The sequence below is a fragment of the Hylobates moloch genome, unplaced genomic scaffold (assembly GCF_009828535.3).
Source record: "Hylobates moloch isolate HMO894 unplaced genomic scaffold, HMol_V3 SCAFFOLD_12, whole genome shotgun sequence".
NCBI classification, from domain to species: domain Eukaryota; kingdom Metazoa; phylum Chordata; class Mammalia; order Primates; family Hylobatidae; genus Hylobates; species Hylobates moloch.
In genome coordinates this window covers 49,224,926-49,238,240 of record NW_026652287.1, presented here as the reverse complement: position 1 = coordinate 49,238,240, position 13,315 = coordinate 49,224,926, and the positions used below count along the sequence as shown (strand labels likewise).

Genomic DNA, 13,315 nt, shown 5'->3' with positions numbered 1-13,315 from the left:
TATTTTTATTTTTGAGGCAGGGTCTTATCCTGTCACCAGGCTGGAGCGCACTGGCACAATCTTGCAATCTCAGCTCACTGCAACCTCTGCCTCCTTGGCTCAGCTGGGACTACAGATGCACACCATCAAGGCCAGCTAATTTTGCTCTTTTTTTTTTTGAAACAGGGACTCGCTCTGTCACCCAGGCCGGAGTGCAGTGGTGCAATCTCAGCAGCTCATTGCAACCTCTGCCTCCGGGGTTCAAGCAGTCCTCCCACCTCAGCCTCCTGAGTAGCTGGGACTACAGATGTGTGCCACCAGGCCCAGATCATTTTTTGTATTTTTAGTAAAGATGGGGTTTCACCATGTTGGCCAGGCTTAATTTTGCAATTTTTATACAGATGGGGTTTCCCCATGTCGCCCAGGCTGGTCTCAGACACCTCGGCTCAAGTGATCTGCTCGCCTTGGCCTCCCAAAGTGCTGGAATTAAAGGCATGAGCCACTGCACCCAGCCTGGTTATGGGATTTTTTCCAAGCTCTCCAGGTGATACTAATAGGAAACAAAATTTGAGAAACCCTGGTGTATCATAATAGGTATGATCTTTCTTTCTTATTTTATTTTTTTGAGACTGAGTCTCAAAAAAAAAAAAAAAAGTTGCTTGGTGCTATGGCTCATGCCTGTAATCCAAGCACTTTGGAAGACAGAGACAGGAGGATCGCTTGAGCCCAGGAGTTTCAGACTAGCCTGGGGAACATGATGAAACCCCATCTCTACAAAAAATACAAAAATTAGCTGAGCGTGGTGGCACACACTTGTAGTCCCAGCTACTTGGGAGGCTGAAACAGGAGAATCACTTGAACCTGGGAGGTTGTCAAGGCTGCAGTGAGCTATAGTGGCATCACTGTACTCCAGCCTGGGCAACAGAGTAAACATAACAATCTCTAAAACATTACAATAAATTGGGCAAAATAGGAGACTAGGTCCAATAGGGTTTGTTATATATCGCGTCTATTTCTGTTAACTCTTGCTGTACAGACCCTGATGTTCTTCCTTAGCAGTAGAAAGTCACAGTTGTGGCCGGGCCTGGTGGCTTACGCCCACAATCCCAACACTTTGGGAGGCCGAGGCAGGAGGATCACTTGAGGTTGAGGCCAGTAGTTTGAGACCTGGGCAACACAGGGAGACCCTGTCTCTACAAAGAAATAAATAAATCAGCTGGGTATGGTGATGTGCAGTTGTGATCCCAGCTACTCAGGAGGTCGAGGTGGGAGGATCACTTGAGCCTGGGAGGTCAAAGCTGCAGTGAGCCATGATCACACCATTGCCCTCCAGCCTGGGCAACAGAATGAGACCCCATCTCAAAAAAAAAAATAAATAAATAAAAAATAAAAATAAAAAACCAGCCGTGACATGTCATCAGATTCCTTCCAGAGCTTAATCACTGGGCAATTAGCATCAAAAGCCTCTCTTGGCTGGGCATGGTGGTTCACGCCTGTAATCTCAGCACTTTGGGAGGCTGAGGCAGGTGGATCACCTGAGGTGAGGAGTTTGAGACCAGCCTGGCCAACATACTGAAACCCTGTCTCTACTAGAAATACAAAAATTAGCTGGGCATGGTGGTGCATGCCTGTTATCCCAGCTACTCCAGAGGCTGAGAGGCAGGAGAATTGCTTGAACCCGGGAGGCAGAGTTGCAGTGAGCCGAGATCGCACCAATGCACTCCAGCCTGGGCGACAAAAGCGAAATGCCATCTCCAAGAAAAAAAAAAAAAAAGTAACCAGTCAGTCAGTACTGAAACAGTCATTACCAAGGCTGGAGGCCTGCATTAGTGAGACCTGGCCTGCCATAACACCCCCCACACACAATAAGAATCTCTGTTCTCCAGGCTCGCTTTGAACTCCTGGGCTCAGGCAACCCTCCGACCTCAGCCTCCTGAGCAGCTGGGATTACATTTGCATACGTACCACTGTGCCTGGCACCAGGCCTTGGCGGTTTTTAATGCTCCCCAGGTGATTCTAATGTAAATTTGAGGACAGCGGTGGTGGACTGTTAGGGTATTGGATCCCAGTAAACCACACCTCCTAGTGTTCATGCCCTTGTGGAGTTCCTGACAGACTCCGGGTGTGGCTACGTGGCTTGTTTTGGCCACTGAAATAGGCTATGTAGGCCAGGCGCAGTGGCTGATGTCTGTAATTCCAGCACTTTGGGAGGCCGAGGCGGGTGACTCACTTGAGGTCAGGAGTTCGAGACCAGCCTGGCCAACATGGTAAAACCGTGTCTTTACTAACATACAAAAATTAGCCGGGCGTGGTGGTGGGTGCCTGCAATTCCAGCTACTCAGGAGGCTGAGGCAGGAGTCACTTGAACCAGGGAGGCGGAGGTTGCAGTGAGCTGAGATCGCACCACTGCACTCCAGCCTGGGCGACACAGCGAGACTGTCTCAAAATAAATAAATAAATAAATAGTTACAACAATAATAATAAAGAAATAGGCTATGTGGAGGGACATCCTGGAGGGTGAAATGCCACCCTGGACTTTCTGGCCCCAGGAAAGCCAACACAACTAAACGAGTGAACTGAACCACACTCCATGGAACAGAATCCTCCAGCCAAGCACAGTCAACCCACAGGGGTGTGATAAATAAATTTTTGGCTGGGTGTGGTGGCTCACACCTATAATCCTAGCACTTTGGGAGGCTGAGGCGGGTGGATCATGAGGTCAAGAGATCGAAACCATCCTGGCCAAAATGGTGAAACCCCGTTGCTACTAAAAATACAAAAATTAGCCAGGGGTGGTGGTGCACACCTGTAATCCTAGCTACTTGGGAGGCTGGGGCAGGAGAATTGCTTGAACCTGGGAGGTGGAGGTTGCAGCGAGCCGAGACCGCGTCATTGCACTGCAGCCTGGGCAACAGAGCAAGACTCCATCTGAAAAAAATAAAATTACATTTTTGTTGTTTTAAGCCACTGCCTTTTGGAGCCTTTTGTTATGCAGGGGAAGAACTGAAATAACTACCTTTCCACTATACTAATAAAGGGTTTCCACAGTAGTACATAATGCAGACTCCTGCTGCTAGATTGTGGATGGAAAAGGTCTGAAACCGTCTTTCCACCAGGCCATGGGAAAATCACTGGCAAAAGCCACTGCTAATGAGAGTGTGTGTCATCCCTCTTAGGTGTGACCCATAGGAGGGAACAGATGTGCCATCAAAATTTTTCCACCTGAGTTGCCGTTTTCCAGTACGAATATTTTTCCATGCCACAAATCCAAAAGACATTTTGGTGACAAACAGCCAATAAGAGGACACTCAGCACTTCGGGAGGCTGAGGCAGGCAGATCACTTGTCAGGAGTTTGAGACCAGCCTGGCTAATGTGGAGAAATCTCGTTTCTAACTAAAAATACAAAAATTAGCCAGGCGTAGTCACGGTTGCTTGTAGTCCCAGCTACTTGGGAGGCTGAGGCAGGATAATCACTTGAACCTGGCAAGTGGAGGTTGCAGTGAGCCAAGATTACGCCACTGCACTCCAGCCTGGGCAAGAGAGTGAGACTCTGTCTGGGAAAAAAAAAAAAAAAGAAGACACTCAGACTTGTAATAACTGGCTTTTGCTTTATTGTGTAATTTACACAGGACAACCCCAAATTCCACACTTCGTTTTTCTCTTCTGCCTTCATTATTCTTTCAATATCTAATCTATGTCAACAGAGATCGTTTCTCCCAATAACATAGGTGGTTTGATCCTCAACCAGGATGCACAGGCCCTACAAGATCCCAGCCCTCCAACCCGGACACCTGGACCCTCCCATTTGACTGCAGCCTTGTCTGTTTGTACTGGGGCTCTGCCCTGGTCCTGTTACCCCTGAGGTGTCCGGAAGGTAGGAATGCCAAACAGGATCCGTGTGATGTGTCAACTCTGAGTAAATACAGGAGGCTGCTAGGAGCCCTCAGCTGAGGATTGAGAGGCAGGCAGTGTCTGGGTTCCATTTCAAAGAATGCTGTGATGCATTAGCAATGTCTGCTATGGCAACACCCATTAGAAGCACCTGGAAAGGGGGTTTTGGGAAACGGGCTCAGAAAGGAGCAAGGTGTGTCCGTTCCATTCTTGCCTTAGGTGGCTGTTCCATTACCCAGGCTACGCTATCTCAGTGGCCAGGTGGCTGAGGAGGAAGTCTGAAGGCCACAGAGTTGCAAGTGGCTTCCCTGGGGCCTGCAGGGGACAGCACAGGCCCAAAGCTAGAGGAAGCTTGGAAGGGCGCCTACACTGGGTCCTGCGGGGCTCTGCATACTGCAGGCCACCATGGTGTAGCTCCTTATCCTCTGGAGTCTGTCTCATCCAGGAGAAGACAGCTGGCTGGCCTCAGAGCGTTGCATGCAACTCAGGGGTGAAAACATTTTTATGTGACACAGACACACAATGGGCTTTACCTCTGGATAAACTTGGAAACTTTCCATCCAAACGAAAAGGGTGTATCTTCTGTATGTTGCCAAGAAGCCTAAGCTGAGTACAAGGACAATCTTACTTTAATCAAGTTCCAGAATGAGGGTACACAGCTTCGAAAAGCAGTCTGTAGCAGAAGATGCAAGGGTGTGTGTAAAGCCATGTTTCTAGAATATAACAGGAAACACACACAACCCCAATGTGGCCTTTTGCGAACCCTTGATGCTGCTCCATACTGGGCGCAGGCGGCTACTTCGTCCAGCTGACTTTGGGAATGTCGTAATGCTCCGTGAGTGTGTCCAGGTGTCTGTTGAAGTCCTGGGAAGGCGGAGTACAAGGCTGGTGTCAGCGTAGACCCAAGCGGGGTACTGGGGAGAAGTGGCACTGCCCAGCCCCACCTCTCCCACATCCTCTCTCTCCTGAGCCCGCCCTCTCAAATTCACCCTGCCAGGTCTTACAGACTCCTGAACCCTGGGCTCCCCTTTGAATAACCCTAGGGAAGTGTCACTTCTGTTAGGTAAACTTCCCTTCTCGTCAACATGCCAACAGCTCCCTCTGCCAGCTGATAGCCTCTGGGCCCAGCTGGGACCCTGAATGGCTCAGTCTCCCCCGCTGGACACGGCGACTCACCTCCACTCTCTGCTTGTGGGTTTTGGATGCTTTCTTTAGGATCCTTTCCATTTGCTGGAGAAAGAAGAGACATGGAGGTGAGTTTACAGGCTCAACACAGCCCAGGCTGGCATGGGGTGGAAGATGGAACCCTGGCCAGACTGGCTCTCACATTTAGAACAGCTGGAGGTTTCAGGCTGTGTGCCTTGTCCCCCTCCCTCAACTCCACCCAAGCTGGTCCAACAGGGAACCCAGGTCACTTGCCAGCTTCGTGAGTGGCAGGAAATGAACCAGCCATGCCTGAGCACGTACCCATGAGCAGACTCTGCTGGGAGCTGTCGGCATGCTTCCTGCATCCTGAGGTGGCTGTTAGCACTCCCAGTTTGGAGGAAAACAAAGTCCCAGAGTGGGTTTCAGGAATGTTGAGAAAGAGAGCGGTAAAGGGCCCGACACAGAGCAGCTGCTCAAGTGACACTTCCCATCCGATGTTAGGGCTACAAGACCACGACCATCCCCAGGGTTATTCTGAAATATGCCTCCTGCACCATGACCTGCTCCAATCCTCAGTTCAAACACTCAATGACGCCTGGAAAGGTCAGTATCTGGTAGCAGCTGGTAGTGTGGGCTGGGCGCGGTGGCTCATGCCTGTAATCCCAGCACTTTGGGAGGCTAAGGCAGGAGGGTAGCTTGAGCCCAGGAGTTCAAGACTAGCCTGGGCAACATAAGGAGACCCCAACTCTACAAAAAAATCAGGTGATTTTGGTGGCACATGCCTGTGGTCCCAGCTACTCAAGAGGATGGGGTGAGAGGACTGCTTGACCCAGGAGGTTGAGGCTGCAGTGAGCTATGATCGCACCAATGCACTCCAGCCTGGGTGACAGAGTGAGACAGACCCTGTCAAAAAAAAAAAAAAAAGAGCTGGAGTGTGGGATATAAAGCCAGACAGATCTGAGGCCACACCTGGCTCCACACTTTCTGGCTGGGTGACTGTGGCCCAGTCTTTGGTGCCCCTATAACGGTGCTGCCTATGATTCATCCCTCGTGCAGTCCCTATGCCGCACTGACTCTGACCTGGCCGTGGACTCAGTTAACTCAAAGGAACACAGTACCAGTTCTGGGTCCATGCGTAAGACCTGGCAGCGTTAGCTTTGTGCTCTTGGAAGCCAGTTGCTGTGCAGGAAGTCTGATGGCCCTGCTGGAAAGAAAGGACCTGGGAGATGACATGAAGGAAGAGGCCACGAAAGAAGCACTGACAGGTGGGGCATGGCGGCTCATGCCTGTAATCTCAGCACTTTGGGAGGCCGAGGTGGGAGGATCACTTGAGGTCAGGAGTTTGAGACCAGCCTGGCCAACATGGCGAAACCCCGTCTCTACTAAAAATACAAAAATTAGCCAGGTGTGGTGGTGTGCGCCTGTAGTCCCGGCTACTTGGGAGGCTGAGGCAGGAGAATAGCTTGAACCTGGGAGGTGGAGGTTACAGTGAGCTGAGATCGTGCCATTGCACTCCAGCCTGGGCAACAGAATGAGACTGTCTCAAAAAAAAAAAAAAAAAAAAAGCACTGAGGCACCAGCTATATGGTGGCAAAGCCATCTTAGATGCTCCAGCCCAGCTGCACCTTCAGAGACTCCAGGCCCAGCTGCCATCTGACCACACCAGACTCCAAGTGAGGTCAGACCCCGCTGAGCCCAGTCAACCCAGAGCATCATGAGCTATTATTGGTAGCGGCCATCTGGCTGCTCCTCTCTGTCCTCCCTCTTCTCCTTCATTCCCTCCTCACCTCCTTCTGTGTCCAGTCAGCCCTCACCTGGCTGATTCTCCCTCTAAGGCGAGCACCCTGCCCATCTCTGTCCCTCTTCCTGCTGCTGTGAGCCCAGCCGAAGCCTGTGTCTCCTTGAGAGAAGCCACACTGCCTTGTCCAGCTGCCACACAATGCCAGGCACCTGGCTGGGCTCTGCCCGCAGGCGTGACACCCAGCTACTATTTTAGTTTTTGCAGAGACGGGGTATCGCTATGTTGCCCAGGCTAGTCTTGAACTCCTGGGCTCAAGTGATCTTCCCACATCGGCCTCCCAAAATGTTGGGATTACAGGCATGAGCCACTGTGCCTGGCTGACTCCACTTGGATTTCTACTGGGGCACTGCATTTACCTTCTTTAAAACTATAGCTTTGGTTCGCCCCGCTCGACTCCCGCTCCAGAAAACCTGCTTTACCTGCAATCCTTCCCACCCCAGTAAACAGCACCTTCATTCATCAAACTGCCCAGCCCAAAATCTTGGTCATCCTTGACTCTTCTTTCTTTCCCAGCTTATATCCAACCCAACAGCTAACCCTGAATTCATCCTTGAAAACCTATTCCAAACCTGTTACCTTCCACTAGCTCCATCACAACTGCTCTACTCTGAGCTCCCATTATTAGTCTCTTGATAGCTGCATAAGTCTCTCATTCTGGCTCCAGCAATAAAATCTCAGCCCTGCCTCTGACTACAGCCTCAGAGTTAGAAGGGAAAGAAATGCATTCACTTGGCCAGGCATGATGGTTCATGCCTGTAATCCCAGCACTTTGGGAGGCCAAGGTGGGTGAATCGCTTGAGGTCAGAAGAGCGAGACCAGCCTGGCCAACATGGTGAAACCCCGTCTCTACTAAAAATACAAAAATTAGCTGGGCATGGTGGTGGGCACCTGTAGTCCTAGCTACTCAGGAGACTAAGGCAGGAGAATCGCTTGAACCCAGGAGGCAGAGGTTGCAGTGAGCTGAGATCGTACCAATGCACTCCAGCCTGGGCAACAGAGCGAGGCTGTTTCAAAAAATTAAAAAAAGGCCGGGCGTGGTGGCTCACACCTTTAATCCCAGCACTTTGGGAGGCTGAGGCAGGTGGATCACCTGAGGTCAGGGGTTCAAGAACAGCCTGGCTAACAGGGTGAAACCCTGTCTCTACTAAAAATACAAAAAAAATTAGATGGGCGTGGTGGCAGGCGCCTGTAATCCCAGCTACTCAGGAGGCTGAGGCAGGAGAATCACTTGAACCCAGGAGGCGGAGGTTGCAGTGAGCCGAGATCGAGCCACTTCATTCCAGCCTCGGTGACAGAGCGAGACGGATTCTCACTCTGTTGCCAGCCTGGAGTGCAGTGACATGATCTCAGCTCACTGCAACCTCTGCCTCCCGGGTACTGGTTCAAGCAATTTTCCTGCCTCAGTCTCCCAAGTAGCTGGGATTACAGGCATGCGCCACCACACCCGGCTGATTTTTGTATTTTTAGTAGACACAGGGTTTCACCATGTTGGCCAGGCTGGTCTTGAACTCCTGACTTTGTGATCCACCCGTCTGACTTGTTAAATCCTTACCACAACCCTGTGAGGTAGACTTTAGTGCTACTTTAAGTAAAAGGTAACTGGCTTGCCCAGAGTCACACCACTAATTTGTGGTAGAGGCAGAGTCAAACTCAGGTCTGTCTTGCCAGAGGTGGTGCATCCATGTTTTCTGTGTGCCTGAATTAGATCTGGGAGTAAGGAGTTAATTGTCCCCAGTGTCCATTTTCCCCAGTGTCACCGTACAGAATCACCTAGACCAGGGTTAGGGTTTCCCAGCCTCGGTGCTACTGACATTTGGAGCCGGATCATTCTTTGCTGCAGCGGGCTGTCCTGTGTATCGCAGGTGTGTGGCGTCATCCCTGGCCTCTAGCCACTGTTGCCAGTAGTCTCCACCCCAACCCAGTTGAGAACCAAAAATGTTTCCAGACATTGCCACATGTGCTTAGGGGTGGGGGTTTAGGGGGGTGGAGACTACCCCCAGTTGAGAATCACTGACCTACACTGATTATTCCCTCTCCCCAGCATAATGGACCCAGTTTATCTATCTTACTATGAACTCTTCTGTTCTCCACTGCACACATTTATTGTGTTTAACATCAAGAAAAAATAATTTATCGAGTCTTAAAATACAATACAAACAAAGTCGTCATGGGCATGGCCATTCAATATCAACAGCTGAGACTGGGTGCGGTGGCTCACGCCTGTAATCCCAGCACTTTAGGAGGCTGAGGTGGGCGGATCACTTGAGATCAGGAGTTAGAGAGCAGCCTGGCCAACATGGTGAAACCGCGTCTCTACGAAAAATACCAAAATTAGCCGGGTGTGGTGGCGGGCGCCTGCAAATCCCAGCTACTCGGGAGGCTGAGGCAGAATTGCTTGAACCCGGGAGGCAGAGGCTGCAGTGCTCTGACCCCACCAAAAATAAATAATTTTTAAAAAAATACAACATGTTTGAATCTGCCAAACAAAGTTGTCTTGGAAACAAACTTTGTGGTGACTTCGAGCGGCGAGCATGGCCATTTAATATCAAGAGCTGGCATCCACTGAACATTTATGCACTGCCTTTTACTTTCATGACTTCCTCTCAAGTTCCCAACTCTCTTAGAAGTACTATCCTGACTCGTACAGAGGAGGAAACTGAGGCACTGGAATCCAAACCCGGATCTCCAGCTCTGGGCTCCTTTCAACGCCAGTTCTCGCTCTCCCCTCTCTGCTGCCTACTAGGGCCAGCGGGGGCTTCTCATCCTTGGAGCTCCCCCCGGCAGAGGGTGACTCTTCTCTCACTCACTCACAGCATCCTCTCCCCGTAATTAAGGTCTCCTCTGACCGCTCCCCTGCCCTCGGAGCGTCCCAGCCCTGACCCCAATTTCGAGTCTCCCGACGCCAGGTGTTCCCAACCTCCCCGCTGCCTTCTGCTTCTGCTCACCCGCTTCTCCTGCATTTTCTCGAAGGCCGCCTGGGCCGGGGTCCGCTTGTCCAGGCCGCGCCGCTTCTCCTCCTCGTTCTTTTTGCTCGTTCCCATTGCTTCCAGGAGTTTCGCTTTATCTTTGTCCTTCTTTTTCTTCTTCCTGGAAAAAGACATGAGGAGGGGGCGGGTCGGAGGGTCAGGGCCAGGGGTCCCGAGAAAAGGTCTAAGGGGAATGAAGACGGAATCCCGCGGGCCCTCGGGCCTCACCGCTTGGTCACTCCCAGCTCTGCGACGCCTTTCAGCTTCAGGGGTCCCTTTTGGACCTGCTCGTAGGCCTCCATTACACTCTCCGGTGGTTCGGTAGATGGATTGCCACACTTCCTGTTTGCAAACACTATTTCCGCCCGAATGCCCGCCTTGCTTCTCTTTGATTGGCTGAGCTACAAGGTGAGCATGCGTCCTTCGTTCTGGACCTGGGCCACACTTCCGGGTAGTGGGCGGGACAGAGAGCCAAGCGAATGAGTGCCCTTCGCTTCCTATCTGCTGCCACACTTCCGAATTTGACGCCCACTTCCGGTCTCCCATTCTTCACACAGGGTGCTGGAAACCCAACCCCTTTTTGAGCGTTTTGCGCACTTTTGGGTGACCTAGTCTCTCTCCTTGATTTTTTTTCTTTTTTAGAGACACGATCTTGGTCTGTCACCTAGGCTGGAGTGGAGTGGCGCGATCGTAGCTCACTGCAGCCTTGAACTCCTGAGCTCAAGAGATCCTCCCGCCTCAGCCTCCCCAGTAGCTGGGACTACAGACGGGCGCCACTGAGCGGGGCTAATATTTTCATTTAAATTTTTTTGTCGAGATGGGGCCTCGCAGTGTTGTCCAGGCTGGTCTCGAACTCGTGGGTTCAAGTGATCCTCCGGCTTCAGCCTTCCAAAGCGCAGGGATCACAGGCCTGAGCCACGCCCCCCACCCCCGTTCTCTTTTATTGCCATATTTTGAGCGTTCACTGGATAGCTGAACCTAATTTTGTAAACCTAATCAGTATTCATTAATTTGTCAGCTTTAGGTAAACGACAATATCATGTGACAAGGTTGGTGGTATGTTAAAACAATTAAAAATCTATTTTATGCCGGGCGCGGTGGCTCACGCCTGTAATCCCAGCACTTTGGGAGGCCGAGGTGGGCGGATCACGAGGTCAGGAGACAGAGACCATTCTGGCTAACATGGTGAAACCCCGTCTCTACTAAAAACACAAAAAATTACCTGGGCGTGGTGGCGGTAGTCCCAGCTACTCGGGAGACTGTGGCAGGAGAATCGCTTGAACCCAGGAGGCGGAGGTTGCAGTGAGCTGAAATCACACCACTGCACTCCAGCCTGGGTGACAGAGAGAGACTCCATCTCAAAAAAAAAAAAAGTATATGGCCGGGCGCAGTGGCTCACGCCTGTAATCCCAGCACTTTGGGAGGCCAAGGCGTTGGATCATGAGGTCAGGAGATCAAGACCACCCTGGCTAACACGGTGAAACCCCGTCTCTACTAAAAATAGAAAAAATTAGCCGGGCGTGGTGGCAGGCACCTGTAGTCCCAGCTACTCAGGAGGCTGAGGCAGGATAATGGCGTGAACCCGGGAGGCAGAGCTTGCAGTCAGCCAAGATTGCACCACTGCACTCCAGCCTGGGTGACAGAGCGAGACTCTATCTCAAAAAAAAAAAAAAGTATATATATATTTAAATCAGCACTTTGGGAGACCAAGGTAGGCAGTTCACGTGAGGTCAGGAGTTGGAGACCAGCTTGGCCAACATGGCGAAACCCTGTCTCTACTAAAAAAACAAAAACAAAACAAAAAACAAAAATTAGCTGGACATGGTAGCATGCACCTGTAGTCTCAGCTACTTGGTAGGCTGAGGCAGGAGAATAGCTTGAATCCGGGAGGCGGAGGTTGCAGTGAGCCAAAATCGCACTACTGCACTCCAGCCTGGTCAACAAAGACTCTATCTCAAAAAAAAAAAAAAAAAAAAAAAAAGAAAATAGAGATAGGGTATTGCTGTGTTGTCCAGGTTGGTCTCAAACGCCTGTCCTCAAGCAGTCCTCCCGAAGCATTAGAATTACAGGCGTGAGCTACCACCCCTGGCCCTTTTCATCCTTTCAGCACTGTGTGGTTTTCTTACATAGGATGTGTACATGCATATATCTTTTTTTGTTTTTTGAGACAGAGTCTCGCTCTGTTGCCCAGGCTGGAATGCAGTGGCATGATTTCGGCTCACTGCAACTTCCACCTCCCAGGTTCAAGAGATTCTCCTGCTTCAGCCTCCTGAGTAGCTGGGATTACAGGCGCCCACCACCATGCCCTGCTAATTTTTGTATTTTTAGTAGAGACGGGGTTTTGCCATGTGGCCCAGGCTGGTTTCGAACTCCTGACCTCAAGGGATCTGCCTGCCTCAGCCTCCCAAAGTGCTGGGATTACAGGCATGAGCCACCGCGCCTGGCCTTTGCATACATCTTTTTAATGTCAGCAGAGGACTATGGGAATTTTTGGTTTCTTCTCTATTTCCCTCTGTATCAAAAACCTAGTAAAAAAAAAAAACTATTATGAGAAAAATTTAAAAAGACTGTGCCTACCAAGTATCTGTGAAGATGTGTTGAAACTGGAACTCAAACATGCTGCTGTTGTGAATGTAAAATGGCATAAACAGTTTAGAAATCAGTCTGACAGTTCTTTAAAAGATTAAGCATTCACTTATACTATGACAAAAGAATTAGATTCCTACGTTTTAACCCAAGTGAAATGAAAGTATAGACCCATATAAAATTGTGAACATGAATGTTCACTGCAGATTTATTTGTAATAGCCAACAAATTAGAAACAGCCCTAATACTGCCCCAGATAAATGAATGAACATAATCCGTGCCCACAAATCTTGGCTGACTTTTGCAACCAATGGAATTGCTAGGTCCAAGGTTATGCACATTTGCACATTTTATTTCTCATAGATTTTGTCCAAATTGTGCCAGGGTGGGTTTTTTTTTTTTTTTAAATTGGCGGCGGGGGGGTGGGGTAGTGGGGAGAAGGCAAAGGAGGTGGAGGAGAAGCAAACGTCCTCAAATCTACCGGACACAAGAAAAAGGAGGGCACAGGGGCTGCCTTTCTCAGTCCTACCTGCAGGGGGCAGCAAGTCACTGCCTAATTATCCGTCCACAACTGGAAAAGACTGTGCAGAGGGGCTTCTGGTACCAGGTGATGGGGGCTACCAGCACTTTTGTGTCAAAAGAAAGGCGATCTTCTTCCGGGCGCGATGGCTTACACCTGTAATCCCAGAACTTTGGGAGGCCGAGGCGGGCGGATCACGAGGTCAGGAGATTGAGACCATCCTGGCCAACATGGTGAAACCCCGTCTCTACTAAAAATAAAAAAATTAGCCGGGCGTGGTGGCGCGAGCCTGTAGTCCCAGCTGCTCAGGAGGCTTGAGGCGGAGAATCACTTGAACCCGGGAGGCGGAGGTTGCAGTGAGCGGAGATCGTGCCACTGCACTCCGCCCTGGCGACAGAGCAAGATTCCGTCTCAAAAAAAAAAAA

The 13,315-nt window shown here is 50.5% G+C and overlaps 1 protein-coding gene across 2 annotated transcripts; it reads right to left on the bottom strand.

Annotated features, from left to right (window-relative positions):
- Positions 1 to 3,574: 3,574 nt before the first annotated feature.
- On the bottom strand, positions 3,575 to 10,150 carry FAM32A (family with sequence similarity 32 member A). Of its 2 annotated transcripts, XR_004250805.2 has the most exons (5): positions 10,013 to 10,150; positions 9,764 to 9,905; positions 5,048 to 5,101; positions 4,405 to 4,735; positions 3,575 to 4,022 (listed from the first exon to the last, which is right to left on the bottom strand). XR_004250805.2 is itself a non-coding variant. In XM_032170020.2 (4 exons), the coding sequence occupies exons 1-4, from the start codon at positions 10,084 to 10,086 to the stop codon at positions 4,667 to 4,669; spliced, it is 339 nt and encodes a 112-aa protein (XP_032025911.1). In that variant the 5' UTR covers positions 10,087 to 10,150; the 3' UTR covers positions 3,575 to 4,666. The 2 variants fall into 2 exon arrangements, 1 of the variants encoding a protein (XP_032025911.1); XM_032170020.2 differs by having other exon boundaries at positions 3,575 to 4,735.
- Between the last annotated feature and the right edge of the window lie 3,165 nt (positions 10,151 to 13,315).

Coding starts and splice junctions, on each gene's coding strand:
- FAM32A (XM_032170020.2), bottom strand. CDS start 10,086: ATGGAGGCCTACGAGCAGGTCCAAAAGGGACCCCTGAAGCTGAAAGGC. Junction 9,906..10,012: donor GAGCTGGGAGTGACCAAGCG/GTGAGGCCCGAG, acceptor GTCTTTTTCCAG/GAAGAAGAAAAAGAAGGACA. Junction 4,736..5,047: donor CCCACAAGCAGAGAGTGGAG/GTGAGTCGCCGT, acceptor CCGCCTTCCCAG/GACTTCAACAGACACCTGGA.